The sequence below is a fragment of the Acomys minous genome (assembly GCF_964271855.1).
Source record: "Acomys minous genome assembly, chromosome: 7".
NCBI classification, from domain to species: domain Eukaryota; kingdom Metazoa; phylum Chordata; class Mammalia; order Rodentia; family Muridae; genus Acomys; species Acomys minous.
This window is the reverse complement of record NC_140488.1, coordinates 103,399,352-103,414,797: the sequence shown is the minus strand read 5'-3', so window position 1 is coordinate 103,414,797 and position 15,446 is coordinate 103,399,352. Positions and strand designations below refer to the sequence as shown.

General features: G+C 38.3%; 1 protein-coding gene across 4 annotated transcripts in view; it reads left to right on the top strand.

The window, feature by feature from the left end:
• The window catches only part of PHF8 (PHD finger protein 8), an 89,102-nt gene that overhangs the window by 54,616 nt on the left and 19,040 nt on the right, over positions 1 to 15,446 (top strand). For all 4 annotated transcript variants that reach the window (XM_084789296.1, XM_084789293.1, XM_084789294.1 and 1 more), the window contains 4 exons: positions 7,142 to 7,320; positions 8,022 to 8,107; positions 8,796 to 8,929; positions 9,702 to 10,012. In XM_084789296.1, the coding sequence (XP_084645422.1) occupies positions 7,142 to 7,320; positions 8,022 to 8,107; positions 8,796 to 8,929; positions 9,702 to 10,012 (710 nt within the window). The remainder of the gene's footprint in view (positions 1 to 7,141; positions 7,321 to 8,021; positions 8,108 to 8,795; positions 8,930 to 9,701; positions 10,013 to 15,446) is intronic.

Below are 15,446 nucleotides of genomic sequence, written 5' to 3'. Positions count from 1 at the left end.
ACTAATAGGATACAGTATAAAGAGATCTCTGTGCTACTTCCCTCAGTCTTGTTCTTGTCCTATTTTATTAACCTGCTGCAGCTGCCAAGGCTAATTTTAGGTGAACTGAGAGAGTATAGAAATGTTTATGGATAAAGTATGTTTGGACTTTTTCCAATGTGAAAATTTTGCAGGAGTGAGGTATAAAGGAAAGAAGATTGGCTGTATGTCATAAATTCTGAAATTTAGCTAGATAATAGATATGTAGGAGTTTTGTTATACATTTATACTTTTGTATGTGTTTATACATTTCATATCTAAAAATTCAAAGGTTAGGGTATAAGTAGCCATCATTGAGTAGCTGCTATGTATCAAACTATCTTAACTTTTTATATACATTATTTTATTTAATCCTCACAGTTCTCAAGGTTAGTATAGTTTTCCCCATGTTATACATGTGAAAAATGTGGCCCAGACAGTTTAGTTATAGTCTTTGTCATCAATGGGCCTTTGCTGTGTAACGGACTCTGTATTTATATTAACTCCATGATCTAGAAACCAGGCCAATCTAACAACTAATTCACTGAAAAACATTTTGGCAAAATAGCTATTTGCTAAGTATGTGAATGTTCTGATTTTACTAGAAACATTCCTTTTTTAACTATCTAAAATTGTTTACCATGTGTCAACAGGATAATCTAATCAATTTTTGTGTTTTCCATTCCTTTTGCATATGTCTTACATATGTTATATATATGCATATACACATATCTTGTGGATATACAGACAGACACACACTCGCACACATACACTTGCACAGGGAGGGTGGAAAGGTTCTCATGTAGCCCTGGCTGGCCTAGTGCTCCCTATGTAGACCAGGCTGGCCTTGAACTCACAGAGATCTGCCTGCCTCTGCCTCTAGTTACTGGGATTAAAGGCATGTGCTACCATGCCTGGCATGTATATATTTTTGATTAACACAGATTTTTCTATATATTATGAGGTATACTGGATAGTAACTCAGTAATTTTCCAAGTTTGAATGCATTCTATACTTTGAGATATATAAGGCATCATTGCTAATTATATTCATCTTGTAGAACTTATTCCATTGATAAAACAATAACACTATGCCTATTGATTGACCTCTTTTTCCTTTCTATTCTTCCCAGGCTCTGAATTTCTATAAAAGTAACTCTTAAAAATAATACTTACTGGGCTGGAGAGATGGCTCAGAGGTTAAGAGCACTGGCTGCTCTTCCAGAGGTCCTGAGTTCAATTCCCAGCAACCACATGGTAGCTCACAACCATCTATGATATAATCTGATGCCCCCTTCTGTGCAGGTGAACATGCAAGCAGAGCACTATATACACAATAAATAAATATATCTTCAAAATACTTATTAATAAGATTTTGTGAGGTATAATTTGCATGCTATAAATTAACCTGCTCAAGAGTGTAATTAAGTGAATTTTATTAAGTTTACAGAATAGTCCAGTTGTTCATTTTAGGACATTTATTTTATCCTTCTTATCCCAAGCTAAAGCTGTCTATCATTAATAATATATTTATTTGTCTCTATGAATTTGCTTTTTCTGTACATTTTATATTAATGGAATCACAAATAAGGTCCTTTTATTTCTTCTTTTTATTTATTCTCTCATAGTTACATCCTGACCACAGTTTCCCCATCTTTCCTCTCCTCCCATTAATTTTCTGCCCCTACCTCCTCTCTCCTCCAGACCCAGTACTCCTCTTTCCTCCCAAGCCTCCCAGGGATATCAACCACACATGGCATATCAAGTTGCAATAAGACTAGGCACCTCCCCTCATATTAAGGCTGGACAAGGCAACCCAGTAGGAGACAAGGGTCCCAAAAGAAGGCAAAAGAGTCAGAGGGCCTAGGTCAGACCCGTACAGGTGCCCTGATTGTTGGTTCAGTCTCTGTGAGCCCCTATGAGCCCTGATTAGTTGATTCTGTGGGCCATTTTCTTGTGGTGTCCCCCTCTGGTTCCTCCGATCCTTCTTTCTCCTGCCTCTTCTGCAGGATTCCCTGAGCTCTACCTAATATTTAGCTGTATCTGCTCCCAACAGTTACTGGATGAAGCTTCTCTGGTGATTATAATAGGCTCCAGTCTACAAATATAATAGAGTGTCAATAGGAATCATTTTAAGTTTTTTTGTTTCGGTTTGGTTTGGTTTTTTGTTTGTTTGTTTGTTTGTTTTGGGTTTGTTTTTTTTTTCTGGTCGTGTTTGATTTTATCCCAGGTCTCTGGGCTATCCAGCCTCTGGTTCCTGACCATCCAGGCAGTGTCAAGTATGGGCTTTCTTCCTTATGGCATGGGTCTCAAGCTGGCCACTCCCACAAGTCCTGTACCATCTTTACCCCAGCACATCTTGCAGGCAGGACAAATTGCAGTTCAAAGGTTTTGTGGCTTCGTTGGTGTCTCAATCCCTGCACTGGAAGCCTTGCCCAATTACAAAAAGTGGCCAGTTCAGGATCCTTATCCCTCATTACTAGGAGACCCCACTAGGGTCACCCCCGTAGATTCCTAGGAATTTTCATTGTACTAGGTTTCTACCTCACTCCTAAAACCACCACCCCCAATTTCAGCCATCCCTCCCAGTACAGTCTCCCTCCCCTCCCATGGAGTCACATATATGGTCTTTTATGTCTGACTTAGAATATTGCTTTGATATTCATTTATAATATAGCAAAGAACTGATATTAGTTGGTTCGTTTTATTATTGAATAGTATTACTTTTTCTGGATATAGCACGTTTTGATTATTCACTATTTCATCATTCACTATTTGGATTGCTTCCACTTTGAGCTATTCTAAATAATGATGCTTTGAGCATTCATGTTCAAATGTTTTGTTTTGCATAAGTATATCTGTGGTATGTGTGCATTTGTATGTTTGTGCACACTTGCACATGGAAACTTGAGAATGGCATCAGGTAGTTTCTTCAGTGACCCCACATTTTATACTTATCCAAGGCACTCGTTTTTAGCTGGTCTTTCTAGCCAGCTTCTCTGGAAATTCCCTATTTGTGCTTCCTACATCTGGGAGTTACAGGTTGGCCACCACAGGCCCACCTGGTGTTTCTGTGTGTTCTGAGAATCTGAATTTCTACTGAATCATTTCCCCAGCCCCATGTTAAATTTTTATATGAATGTATATTTTGGTTTCAAAAAATGGCTAAAATTTATTCCAAAGTGTGTGTGTTTCGTTTTACACTTTGGCCAGCAATCATAAAGTAGTATCTTCTCTGTATTTTGTATGATTCACTTGAGACCTGGTTTGTTCAAACTAGCATGCACTTCATTATTTACTAGTTATGTGTGGTTTTAGCATTGTTTCTCTTTTTAAAATTTTTTTTGAGATAGAGTCTCTTGTAATTCAAGCTGGCCACAAAATTGCACTATAGGTGAAACTGCCCTTAAACTCCTGATTCTTCTGCATTCCAAGTACTAGGAGTACAGAAGTGTACCACCATGCAGGGCTCGCTATCTGTTTCTTTTTAAATGCTGTGTACATGTGCGTGTGTGCAGGTATCTGTGGAAGCCAGAAGAGGACATCTGATCCCCTTGGAGCTAGAGTTACAAGCTGTTGTGAGTCACCTGGTATGCGTGCTGGGATTCACACTTAGATCCTCTGCAAGAGCGGTAGTAGCTCTTAACTGCTGGGCCATATGTCCAGCCCTGTATGATGTTGTTTTTAAATAAAGATTATGGGGGTGTTTATTTTTGGCTCTTGTAGATGGAACACAGAGCCTCATGCATACTAGAGAAAGTGCTGTAACATTGAGCTATATCCCTAACCCCCAAATATTTTATAATTAAGGGATACAGTATAGTGTTATATAATACAGCTATATTGTGAAATGATTACCAACCTCAAAATAATTGACGTATCTATAGAGTTAGAAAGTTTCAAGTGTACAGGGCAATATTGTTGACCTCTAGAACTTACTCCTCCTAAATATCTGCAACTTTGTACTTCCTAACCAGTATCTCTCCCACCTCACCTTATCCTTCATAATCACCATTGTACCCTTTACTTAAACTAATTTCTGGTTTTTAAAAAAATCATATATAGCCAGGCAGTGGTGGCACACACCTTTAATCCCAGCACTCACGAGGCCAGCCTGGTCTACAAAGCAAGTCCAGGACAGCCAAGGCTACACAGAGAGACCCTCTCTCCAAAAACAAAAAACATAAAAAAAGGTCAGGTTGTGCATTTTCCTTTTCTGTATGCCATGATTCACTTGGCATAATATGCTGCTGCAGATGTATCCATATTATCAAAACTAATCAGATTTTTTTTAACATAGAGTCTTTTTTTGTAGCCCAGGCTAACCTCAAATTCACCATCCTCCTGCCTTAGCCTCTGGTGTACAGGGATGATAATGTGCCCCACTGTATCTGACTCGGTATGGTTTAGGTTTGGATTTGCCTGGTGACTAATGGTATGGAATATATTTCTGTGTGATTGTAGTCATTTGCGTATTACCTTTGGAGAAATGTATATTTGGATCTTTTGCTTGCTTTCAAATTATCTTAATTACTGGCATCTAAGAGTTCTTTAAATATTCTGGGTATAAATCTTTACTAGATAAATGGTTTGCAAATGTTTTTCAGTCTTTTGGCATAATTTCCTTCCTATTTTTTTCTTTTTCTTTTTTTTGGGGGCGGGGGCTGGAGACAGGGTTTCTCTGTGGAGCCTTGACTATCCTGGACTCACTTTATAGATCAGGCTGGCTTCGAACTCACAGTGATCCACCTGGCTTCGAACTCACAGCGATCCGCCTGCCTCTGCCTCCCAAGTGGTGGGATTAAAGGCGTGCACCTCCACGCCTGGCTACCTTCCTATTTTCTTTACTTCCTTTGATATTGAGACAGAGTCTTGCTTTGTATCCTAGGCTGGCCATGAACTCATCCTCCTTCTCTCAGTCTGCTGAGTACTGAAATTATAAACTTGTGCTACTATGTCTACCCTGACTTTCATTTTCTTTTTCTTTTTTTAAGTTATTTATTATTATGTATACAGTGCTCTGCCTGCATGCACACTTGCAGATCAAAAGAGAGCATCAGATCACTTTATAGATGGGTGTGAGCCACCATGTGGTTGCTGGGAATTGAACTCAAGACTTCTGGAAGAGCAGTCAGTTCAGTGCCCTTAACTGCTGAGCCATCTCTCCAGCCCCTGACTTTCATTTTCTTAATTTTTTTAAGATGAAAAATTTTAAAGTTTGCTCAATCCTAGGTCACAAAGACATTTTCCTGTGCTTCCTTCTAGTAATTTTATAGGTTTAGCTTTTATATCTTCATCTCTGACAGATTTTGTATTACTGTTGTATGTAAAGTGAGGGTAATGGTCCATCTTATTTATTTATATATATATAATAGATAATCAGTTAGCTCAGCATCTTTTTTTGTTAAAAGGACTATCCTTTTCTCCTACCAAATTGCCTTGGTGCCTTTGTCAAAAATGAATTGACCATAATTTAATTATGTATTCTAAATTCTTAATTTTGTTCCATTCATCTACCTCCTACATCCATTCTTTTTTTTTCCAAGACAGAATTTCCCTGTGTAGCCTTGGCTGTCCTGGACTCACTTTGTAAACCAAGCTGGTCTCGAACTCATAGAGATTCACCTACCTCTGCCTGCCTGAGTGCTGAAATTTCTGGCATGTACCACCAGGCCCTGCTGTACATCCATTTTTTATTTAAATATAACTTTTAAAAAAATTTTTTAGAGACAGTGTCTTTTTTGTTTGTTTGTTTTGAGACAAGGTTTCTCTGTGTATCCTTGGCTGTCCTGGAATCTGCTCTGTAGACAAGACTGTCCTCAAATGCAGATCTGCTTGTCTCTGCCTCCTGAGTGCTGGGATTAAAGGTGTGTGTCACTACAGCCCAGCGGACAGTGTCTTACCGTATAACTCTGGCTGCGCTGTATCTTGCTACATAGATCAGGCAGGCCTCAAACTCACAGAGATCTGTTTATCTATCATATACTACATCTATTATTATGCTAATCTCGTAGTTCATCAATTACTTTATCATAAGTTTTGAAAGTGAGTGAGTGTCTTATTTAGAAGTGTTATCTACTTTAGGTCCTTCCTTTACCTATAAAGTTTTTAAAAATCATTTATTCTTTGATAGTACCACACATATACAATGCATTTGGTGGTTTTTGTTTGGGGCTTGTTTGTTGTTTTTTGTTGTTGGGTGGGTCGGTGGGTAGTTGGTTGGTTGGTTGGTTTTTTGAGACAGGGTTTCTCTGTGTGTAACCTTGGCTGTCTTAGACTGTCTTTATAGACCAAGCTGGCTATAAACTCACAGAGATCCATCTGTCTCTGCCTTCCAGAGTGCTGGGATTAAAGGTGTGAACAGTCCATTTGCTGGTTTAAAGAAAAGTTGATCCTTTATTTTTGTAGTAACTTTTGAGAAGTTAATCTTAATATGATCACTTATTATTGTATACACCTTCAATCCTACCACTCAGGAGGCAGAGGCAAGCAGATCTGCATTTGAGAACTTCTTGTCTACAGAGTGGGTTCCAGGACAGCCAGGGATACACAGAGAAACAAAAACAAAACAAAAGCACACTGTCTCTAAATAAGACCTGCACAATGACCACAGCAGTTTTCATCCTAACATGAATAGAGGCAATTGTACATGGTTTCAATCCTAGATGAAGAGCTGCAGGCAAGAGAGAATCTTCTCCAGGAACAAGGCCTTTAATAGGTTATCCGATCTCATGTGATCAACCCTCAACACATAAACATACAAGCAGCACTAAATGGACTCAGTAGGCTGTATTTATGTGTATATATGTGTATGTGTTATTATTATAACATATAAGCAACAATAAAAGGTTATGAATTTGAGACAGGAATAGGCAGATGTGAGGGGAGAGGGTTAGTGGAAACTATGTAAATATAGTACTGTGTACATGTCAGTTTTTACAAAAATGATGGATTTTGATGAAGATTACACTGCATAGTCACTTAAGGGAGAATTGCCTTTTGGGGAGAGTAATGAGTAGGCATTGAGACCAAAGATTTGCATATGTTAAGCATGTGTTCTACCATTGGTTCATATTCTTAGCCCTACCATGACTCATTTTGTGGTCTTGTTCTCATTCTTCTAGTACCAAGAGGGTAAAGAGCTTATCCAAGTCTCGAAGAGCCAAAATTGCAAAGAAGATAGACAGTGCAAGGCTGGTAGCAGAGCAGGTCATGGGAGAGGAATTTGACTTGGATACAGATGATGAGCTACAGATTGATGAGAGATTGGGAAAGGAGAAGGCGAGCCTGTTAATACGATCAAGTATGTTTCTGTTTTATGTCTTCGCTGCCCTGCCATTTTACATTTGTTTTAGGTTTGATGAGCTTGTTGACATTCTGATTTACCAGGCTCTATATAGCTACATTATTATTGTTATTATTATTATTATTATTATTATTATTATTATTATTATTATTATTATTATTACTATTACTACTACTACTACTACTACTACTACTACTACTACTACTACTACTACTACTACTTCTTTGGCTTTTCAAGACAGGGTTTCTCTGTGTAGCCTTGCCTGTCCTGGACTTGCTTTGTAGACCAGGCTAGCCTCAAACTCACAGAGATCCACCTGCCTCTGCCTCCCAGAATGCTGGGATTACAGGCATGCACCACCATGCTTGGCTATATCTACATTATTAAGTTTATTTTTTCAGTTAATTGCTCACCTCTTAAAATTATTTGGTGGTGGTCATTACTTCAGATAAAATTGCATTTCGTTGTGGTTCTTCAAGACAGAGTTTCTCAGTGTACCCCTGACTGCACTGGAACTCTGTAGACCAGGCTGCTTTGAACTCACAGAGATCTGCCTGCTCTGCCTCCCAAGTACTGGGATTAAAGGTGTGCACCACCACTACCTGTTAAAAATGTGTTCTTATTTTGTTTCCTTTGAGTGTTTGGCTCAGATGCATCATGATCTTAGCCTCACACTAATATATTGCATTGTATTTTAGAATTTCCCCGGAAGTTGCCCCGGGCAAAGCCTTGCTCTGACCCTAACAGAATTCGTGAACCTGGAGAAGTTGAGTTTGACATTGAGGTAGGAGCATACCCTGGATCTGGGGTAAAGACAAAGATATTGTGCATTTAATTTATAAAATATTTACAATATAAAAGACTGCATGCTAGGCTTGGGATATTCTTCACTGAGGAACACTTGCTTATCACAAACAAAGCCCTGGATTCAGTTTCTGTCCTACAAAGAATCAAATTGCATGCTAAGTTGTGACTAGCCTATAAGTGGAAAATATAATTTAGTTAAAATATCTTTAAATCCTTTAATAAAGAACAAAACAGCCGGACGTGGTGGCGCATGCCTTTAATCCCAGCACTTGGGAGGCAGAGGCAGGTGGATCTCTGAGTTCAAGGCTAGCCTGGTCTACAGAGTGAGTCCAGGACAGCCAAGACTACACAGAGAAACCCTGTCTTGAAAAACCAAAACAAAACAAAAAAGGCAGTATCACCTAGCACAAAAAAGTATCTCATTTGAAGTTTATCATGTATCCTGTCACAAAATCTTTTACTTCATTGTTCCCTAGATTTCTCGTCTGTCAAATAGGAGTCATAGTGCTTTACAAAGATGCTATAAAGATTAAGATGAAAGGATAAATATGCTGCGTAATAAATGATCTTCATTTAGCATGTTAGGACTCACACTGTCAACCCTGTATTGGAAACTTATCAGACCTGCCCTGTACAATTGAGGCAGTATGCTTTTTCTTTAACAGGAGGACTATACAACAGATGAGGACATGGTGGAAGGGGTTGAAAGCAAGCTTGGGAATGGGAGTGGAGCTGGTGGAATTCTTGATCTACTTAAGGCCAGCAGGCAGGTGGGGGGACCTGACTATGCTGCTCTCACGTGAGTAATTTCCATTTTCTAGGCTACCAAAAGTCTACCACTCAAAGAACTAGGCCAACTAAGTATTTATTGAGCATTTTTATTTGTTTTGGGATTTTGAGACAGGGTCTCATTTTTTTAGCCCAGGCTGGTCTGGAACTCCTACTACTTTTCCCTTGCCTCCAAATGAGTGTTGGTATTACAGGCATGTACCACCATGCCTAACTTACTGAACCAAGTAAACAGACAATTAACAAGGATATTTATGCTGAAAGAATAATGTGAATGTAAAAACTGTCCTTAGAATCTTCAGATCTGACATGACAAGATATGTAGACTCAAGGAAGAATCAAATTTAACTACATTGCCCAGGGAGGGTCATAGAAAGAGAACTGTTAATAAAAAGGAAATAATGAGCCAGGCAGTGGTGGTGCACCCCTTTAATCCCAGCACTTGGGAGGTAGAGGCAGGCGGATCTCTGTGAGTTCGAGGGCTAGCCTGGTCTACAAAGCAAGTCCAGGACAGTGATTGCTACACAAAGAAACCCTGTCTCGGAAAAAAAAAAAGGAAATAATGCATAGATGGGAAAAAAGAGGATTCTGTCTCTTCTCATTGCTTGTTTTTAGAGATTTGAGGCAAAACTAGTTTTTCATGAAAACAATTCTTATTATAGTCACTCTTAGCTATGGATGGTTCTCTCCTTTGTAACACCTTGATTGCCATAACTGAGTGTTCTGACAACTGGTTTCTTCTGACTAGAGTAACTTCCCCAGGGTTTCTCTGACATTTACAGTGAGGCCCCAGCCTCCCCCAGCACTCAAGAGGCCATCCAGGGCATGTTGTGTATGGCCAACCTGCAGTCCTCATCATCTTCACCAGCTACCTCCAGCCTGCAGGCTTGGTGGACCGGAGGGCAAGACCGAAGCAGTAGTAGCTCCAGCAGTGGACTGGGCACTGTGTCTAGCAGTCCTGCTTCCCAGCGCACCCCAGGGAAACGACCCATCAAGAGACCAGCATACTGGAAAAATGAGAGTGAGGAAGAGGAGAATGCCAGTCTTGATGAGCAAGACAGCTTGGGAGCATGCTTCAAGGATGCTGAATATAGTAAGAATGTGCTAGAATATGACATTAGCCCAATGTCAGTCATAACTTTAAGAGAAGACGGTCTGTAGTGAACATAGGCCTCACCCTTAAGCTAGATACTTATTTTTCTCCTGAACCATGTTTTCTTGTTCTGTAAAATGGGGGATATCTGTTGTAAGAATTAGAGATTATGCTTACACCTAGTACTAGGCCCTTATGGCTTACTTACAGGAAGTTCTCCAATGCAGTATAGTTCTCCTACACTTAGCTACTGTTTGGTTTTGGTACTATTCATCTTTTACTTCAGCCAGACTCTCTTCCTCTCTTGTTTATTTGACTGTCACCATCCGTATTGTTAATGGTCTGGGTTAACCAGTTCATTTCTTACAAAGATATAGACCATCAGCTCTCCAGAGCTGAGCATTCCACATCCATAGTTTTATCCATAGATCAAAAGTATGTGGGGAAAAACTTATATCTGTATTGACTATGTACAGATTCTTCTATGCACTTTCCTCTAACTTGTATATTATAGCTATTTACATCCAAAGTATGCATGATGAAAGACATGGTGTGTATGCAAATATGATAACATTTTATTTAAGCACACATGGGTTTTGGTTGGTGGAGAACATTCTGCAATCAGTTCCCATCAAGTATTGATGGAAAACTGAAAACGACCTTCATTGAACTTTGCATATTTAAGAAACAAGTCCTAAAAAATTAGTCCTTAAAAGCGTGATTTTTTTTGAAATAATATAATGAGTAAAGCACTGGTTTATATAATATAGGTAACAATAATGTTGGTTTTTCTTTTACTGTTTTCAAAGTTATATAATTTTCATTGACTGAGACTAAAAATCTAGAGAAAACCAAAATTCCTTAGACCTGAGACTCTTCTTTCTGATCCCAGTTTCTTGTTGTGTTCATACAGTTCACATGTAGACATAGGTAGACAGTATAGTTTTGTTTAATGTGTGTGTCTCTGCAATTTGCTTGGGCATTTTTCAACATCAGTACATGGAGATCTGCGTCAGTGCATAGAGGTTTTCTGGCTGCAAAGTATTCTGTAGCATCATAATGTTTAATCATGTCCCTATTTGACATTAAGTTGTTCTTAAGGTTTTCAATGTCATTGAAAATCCTTGCAATAATCTTTTATGTCTGTTTGTCAGTAAATGTCCCTCTAGAATAGAAAAACTTATTGGGTTGAAGATTGTATACAAGATACATATTGATAGTGTCAAACTATGTTTTAAAAGGACCAGTTTGTTAATAGTATACAAGAAACACATTCTCCCTTACATTCTTACCAGCGGTGGATATTATGGACCATTTAAATTCCATAGTTAAAGGTGGCGTTTGTTTGCTTCTTTGTTTCTCCCCCTACCCCACCCCTGCTCCCAAGAGACTAGGTTTCTCTGTGTAGCCCTGGCTGTCTTGGAACTCTCTTTGTAGGCCAGGCTGGCCTTGAACTCACAGCAATCCGCCTGCCTCTGCCTCTGCCTTTGCCTCCTGAGTGCTGGGATTACAAAAGTGTGCCACCATGTCCGGCGCTTCTTTGTTTTATATATTTGTTGACCCTTCTTTGTTCGTTTTCTATGAGCTACCTGTTATTTCTTTCAACTATTTTCCTTTTCGAAACTGTTTCTTACTGATTTTTAGAGGTTCTTTTCGCATTATTTTCTTATTGTTTTGTTTTGTTTGTGGTACTGAGGATTGAACCCAGTGCTTTCTTTTGTGTACTAGGCAAGTAAGTATTCTACTACTGAACTATATCCCAGTCTTTTTGGAAACAAGGTTTCTCTGTGTAGCCCTGGCTGTCCTGGAACTCACTCTGCAGATTGGCCTGGCCTTGAACTCACAGAGATCCGTCTGCCTCTGCCTCCCTGAGTGCTGGGATTAAAGGCGTATGCTACCACCACCTACCTTCCTTGTAAGATTTCTTATTCTGTTTATTAGGTTAATTTTCATATATTCTGGAGATGCTAATTTTTCTTCCCTTTCTTTTGTTAGAGAGGAGCATTTTTTTTCTCATGTCTGTGCAGGCCTCATAGAATTAAGATCTAGTGGAAAGAAGACAGAGAGTAGATGTAAGAAGTGGAGAGTCTTTTTCTAGTCCTTGCTACTGTAATTCCAGACTCCTGGCTGTCTCCTTGTCTCATTTTCTTTCTTGTTTGCTCTTTTCTGTGCATCATAGTATCATAGTCGAGTGGCTACCCTTCAGGAAGATTACAGTATTACTCTTTTTTACTTTTTCACTAAATAGCCCAAGGTAGCCTCAGGCTTGTGATTGTCTTGACACAGAGCCTGCATCTAAACTGCAAGCAAGAGGCAAAGAGTGCACTGGGCATGGCACAAATCTGTTAAAACCTCAAAGCCTACCCTCAGTGACCTAACAAGGCCACACTTCTTAATCCTTCCCAACAGTTCCAGCAATTGATTCCAACATATGTATATGCAGGACATTCTCATTCAAACCGTCACAGAAGTCTGATAAGATTTCTTCCTGTTCTGCAGGCTACTTCTTTACTCAATTGATGGTGTCCTTTACTGTATAAAAACTGTTCAGTCCCATTCATGAGGTCCTATTTATTAATTGTTGCTCTTAATGCTTATATTATCATGTCCTGCTCAGAAAGTCTTTTACTGTACCAGTGAATTCAAACATACTCCCCACATCTACTCTATCAGAGTCAGGTTTATCAGGGCTTATGGTAGGTAAGGTCCTAAATCCATTTGGAGTTAACTTATGCAGGGTGAAAGATGAAGATCAAGTTCTATTCTTCTACATGTAACTATCTAGTTTGACCAGCTGCCTTTTCTCTAATGAGTGTTATTGGTTTCTTTGTCACAACTCAGGTGTGTTTATTTGTGAATCTGCAATTTAATCTGTTGATCAGTGAGTAGTTTTTATGTCAGTACCATGCTGTTTTCAGTATAGCCCTGTAGTGTGATTTGAAATCTGGCATGGTGATATCTCTAGAAATTTGTTGTAGTAAGGATTTTTTGGCTATCCAGGAACTTCTGTGTTTCCCTTATGAAATTTAAGATTGTTTTTGAATTTTTGTGAAGAATTATATTGGAAATTTGATGAGGATGGGATTGTATTGAACCTGTAGCTTGATTTTTTGGGAGAATGGCTGTTTTCACAATATTAATTCTGCCTATCTATGAACATGGGAAGTTTTTCATCTTCTGGGGTCTTTTTTAGTTTTTATTTTCAGTGTCTTAAAGTTTTCATTGTACAAAATTTTCACTTCTTTAGTTAGAGTTATTCCAAGATAATTTTGAAGCAATTATGAAGGATACTCTTTCTCTGAATTCTTTTTCAGTATGTTTGTTATTTGTATATAGGAAGACTACCAATTTTTATACATTAATTTTGTATCTTGCTACTTTGCTGAATGTGTTTATCAGCTGTAGGAGGTTTCTGGTGACATCTTTAGGGTCTTTGATGTATAGAACTATATCATCTGAAAATACAGATACCTTGACTTCTTCCTTTCTTATTTTGTGTTCCCTTTATCTCCTTCACTAATCTCATTGCTCTAGCTAAGACTTCAAGTAGTAACTCTGTTGATCAGGAGACAGGAGAGTGGACAACCTTGTTTTTTCCTGATTTTAGTGGAAGTACTTTGAGTTTCTTACCATTTAGGTTGATGTTGGCTATGGTCTTCTTGTATATTGCTTTTATGATTGATGATCCTCTGGATCCTTACATTTTTCCATGACTTTTGTCATGGAGGGATGTTGGATTTTGTCACAGGCTCTTTCTGCACCTAATGAGATGATTCTGTGGTTTATGTCCTTTGGTTTATTTATGTTGTAGATTATGTTTATTGAATTTTGTATCTTCAATCATTTCTTTATCTCTGGAGTAAAGCCAACTTGCACATGTAGGATAGTCTTTTTGATGTGTTCTTGAATTCTATTTGCAATTGTTTGGGGTATTAAGGCTCAATTGCATTCCATTCAAATTTATAACCAACTTTTCTACTTCTGCAAAATTGTTTTGAAAGGGATTGCATTGAATATGTAGGTCACTTTGGGGACTATTATTGTCTTAACAATATTAAGACATCCAATCTTAGATGTCTTAGTACTAAGATTGCATGTATTTCCATTTTTTAATGCCTTTGTGGTTTCTCAACTCTTATACTTCCTTTGTTAGATTTATTCCTTCTTATGTTTTGATACTACTATAAAAGCAATTTTCTTAATTTCTTTTATGGGTTATTTATTGCTAATGTATAAAAAACACCTAATTCTTGTATGTTGATCATACATTTTCAACTTTGTAGAATTCTATATTAGCTGTAATGCTCCCCCCAACCCAACTATGGTAGATTCTTTAGAATTTTGTATACATAGGGATGATCTCCTTTTCCAATTGGTTTTCCCTTTTTAAATTTTACACAGATTTTTATTTAGTTCTGTTTATAAGCAGGAATTTATAAATTTCTAATAGTGTTTATATAATTTCATTAGATAAGGATGTCAGTTTAAAAGAAATTTATACAGAATCCTAAAAAGTAGTAGATGTTAGTACTCTGTAAAATGACGCTAACTTGACTATTAGCAGCTCTCTGTGCCTTTAACTCAGAAGCTGTTCTATTTTGGTCTCCATATCCTATGATTTTTAAAACAAGGGCTTTATTACTGCATTCCTATTAAAGCCTTAGCTCAAAGATTTTCTTTCTTTCTTTCTTTGCTTCTTTCTTTGTTTCTTTCTCTTTCTTGTGGTGTATTCTGGCCTGGAAATTTGTGATCTGCCACAGACATGTACCCAAAGTCAAGGTGTTTATTGTATCATTTCAGTGTTTTGGTTTTATTAATTTGATACTACTGCATCCTGTGGATCATCCTTTTCTGCCACTGCCAGTAGCACTTTAATAACAATAATACTATAAGGAAAATTATTACTGACACTGTTGATCTTTCAAGATATCCAAGCAAATAGCCCTTATGACATAACTAATTATTAGAGTGCAATAATTTGTCTGTAAGTAAGAAACACAGAGCAGACCAGAAGTGGGGTCAGGCCATAAACCTTCAATACCCTCCTCCGTCAACCCACTTCTCTAGTAAGAATCCTTCAACTAAAGGTTCCACAACCTTCCAGAACATTGCCACTAGCTAGGGAACTAAGTATTCAGACATGTGAACTTAAATAGAACATTTCACTTTCTTCTCTTTTTTTCTTTTTTCTTTTTGTTTGTTTGTTTGTTCAAGACAAGGTTTCTCTGTGTAGCCTTGGCTGTTCTGGACTTACTTTGTAGACCAGGCTGGCCTTGAACTCACAGTGATCTGCCTGCATCTGCGTCCCGAGTCCTGGGATTAAAGGCGTGCGCCACCACGGCCGGGCTGGACATTTCGCTTTCAAATCACAACATTCTGCCCCTGCCCCCCAGTTTTTCATGGTCACCTCATAATGTAAAGCATATTCATTACA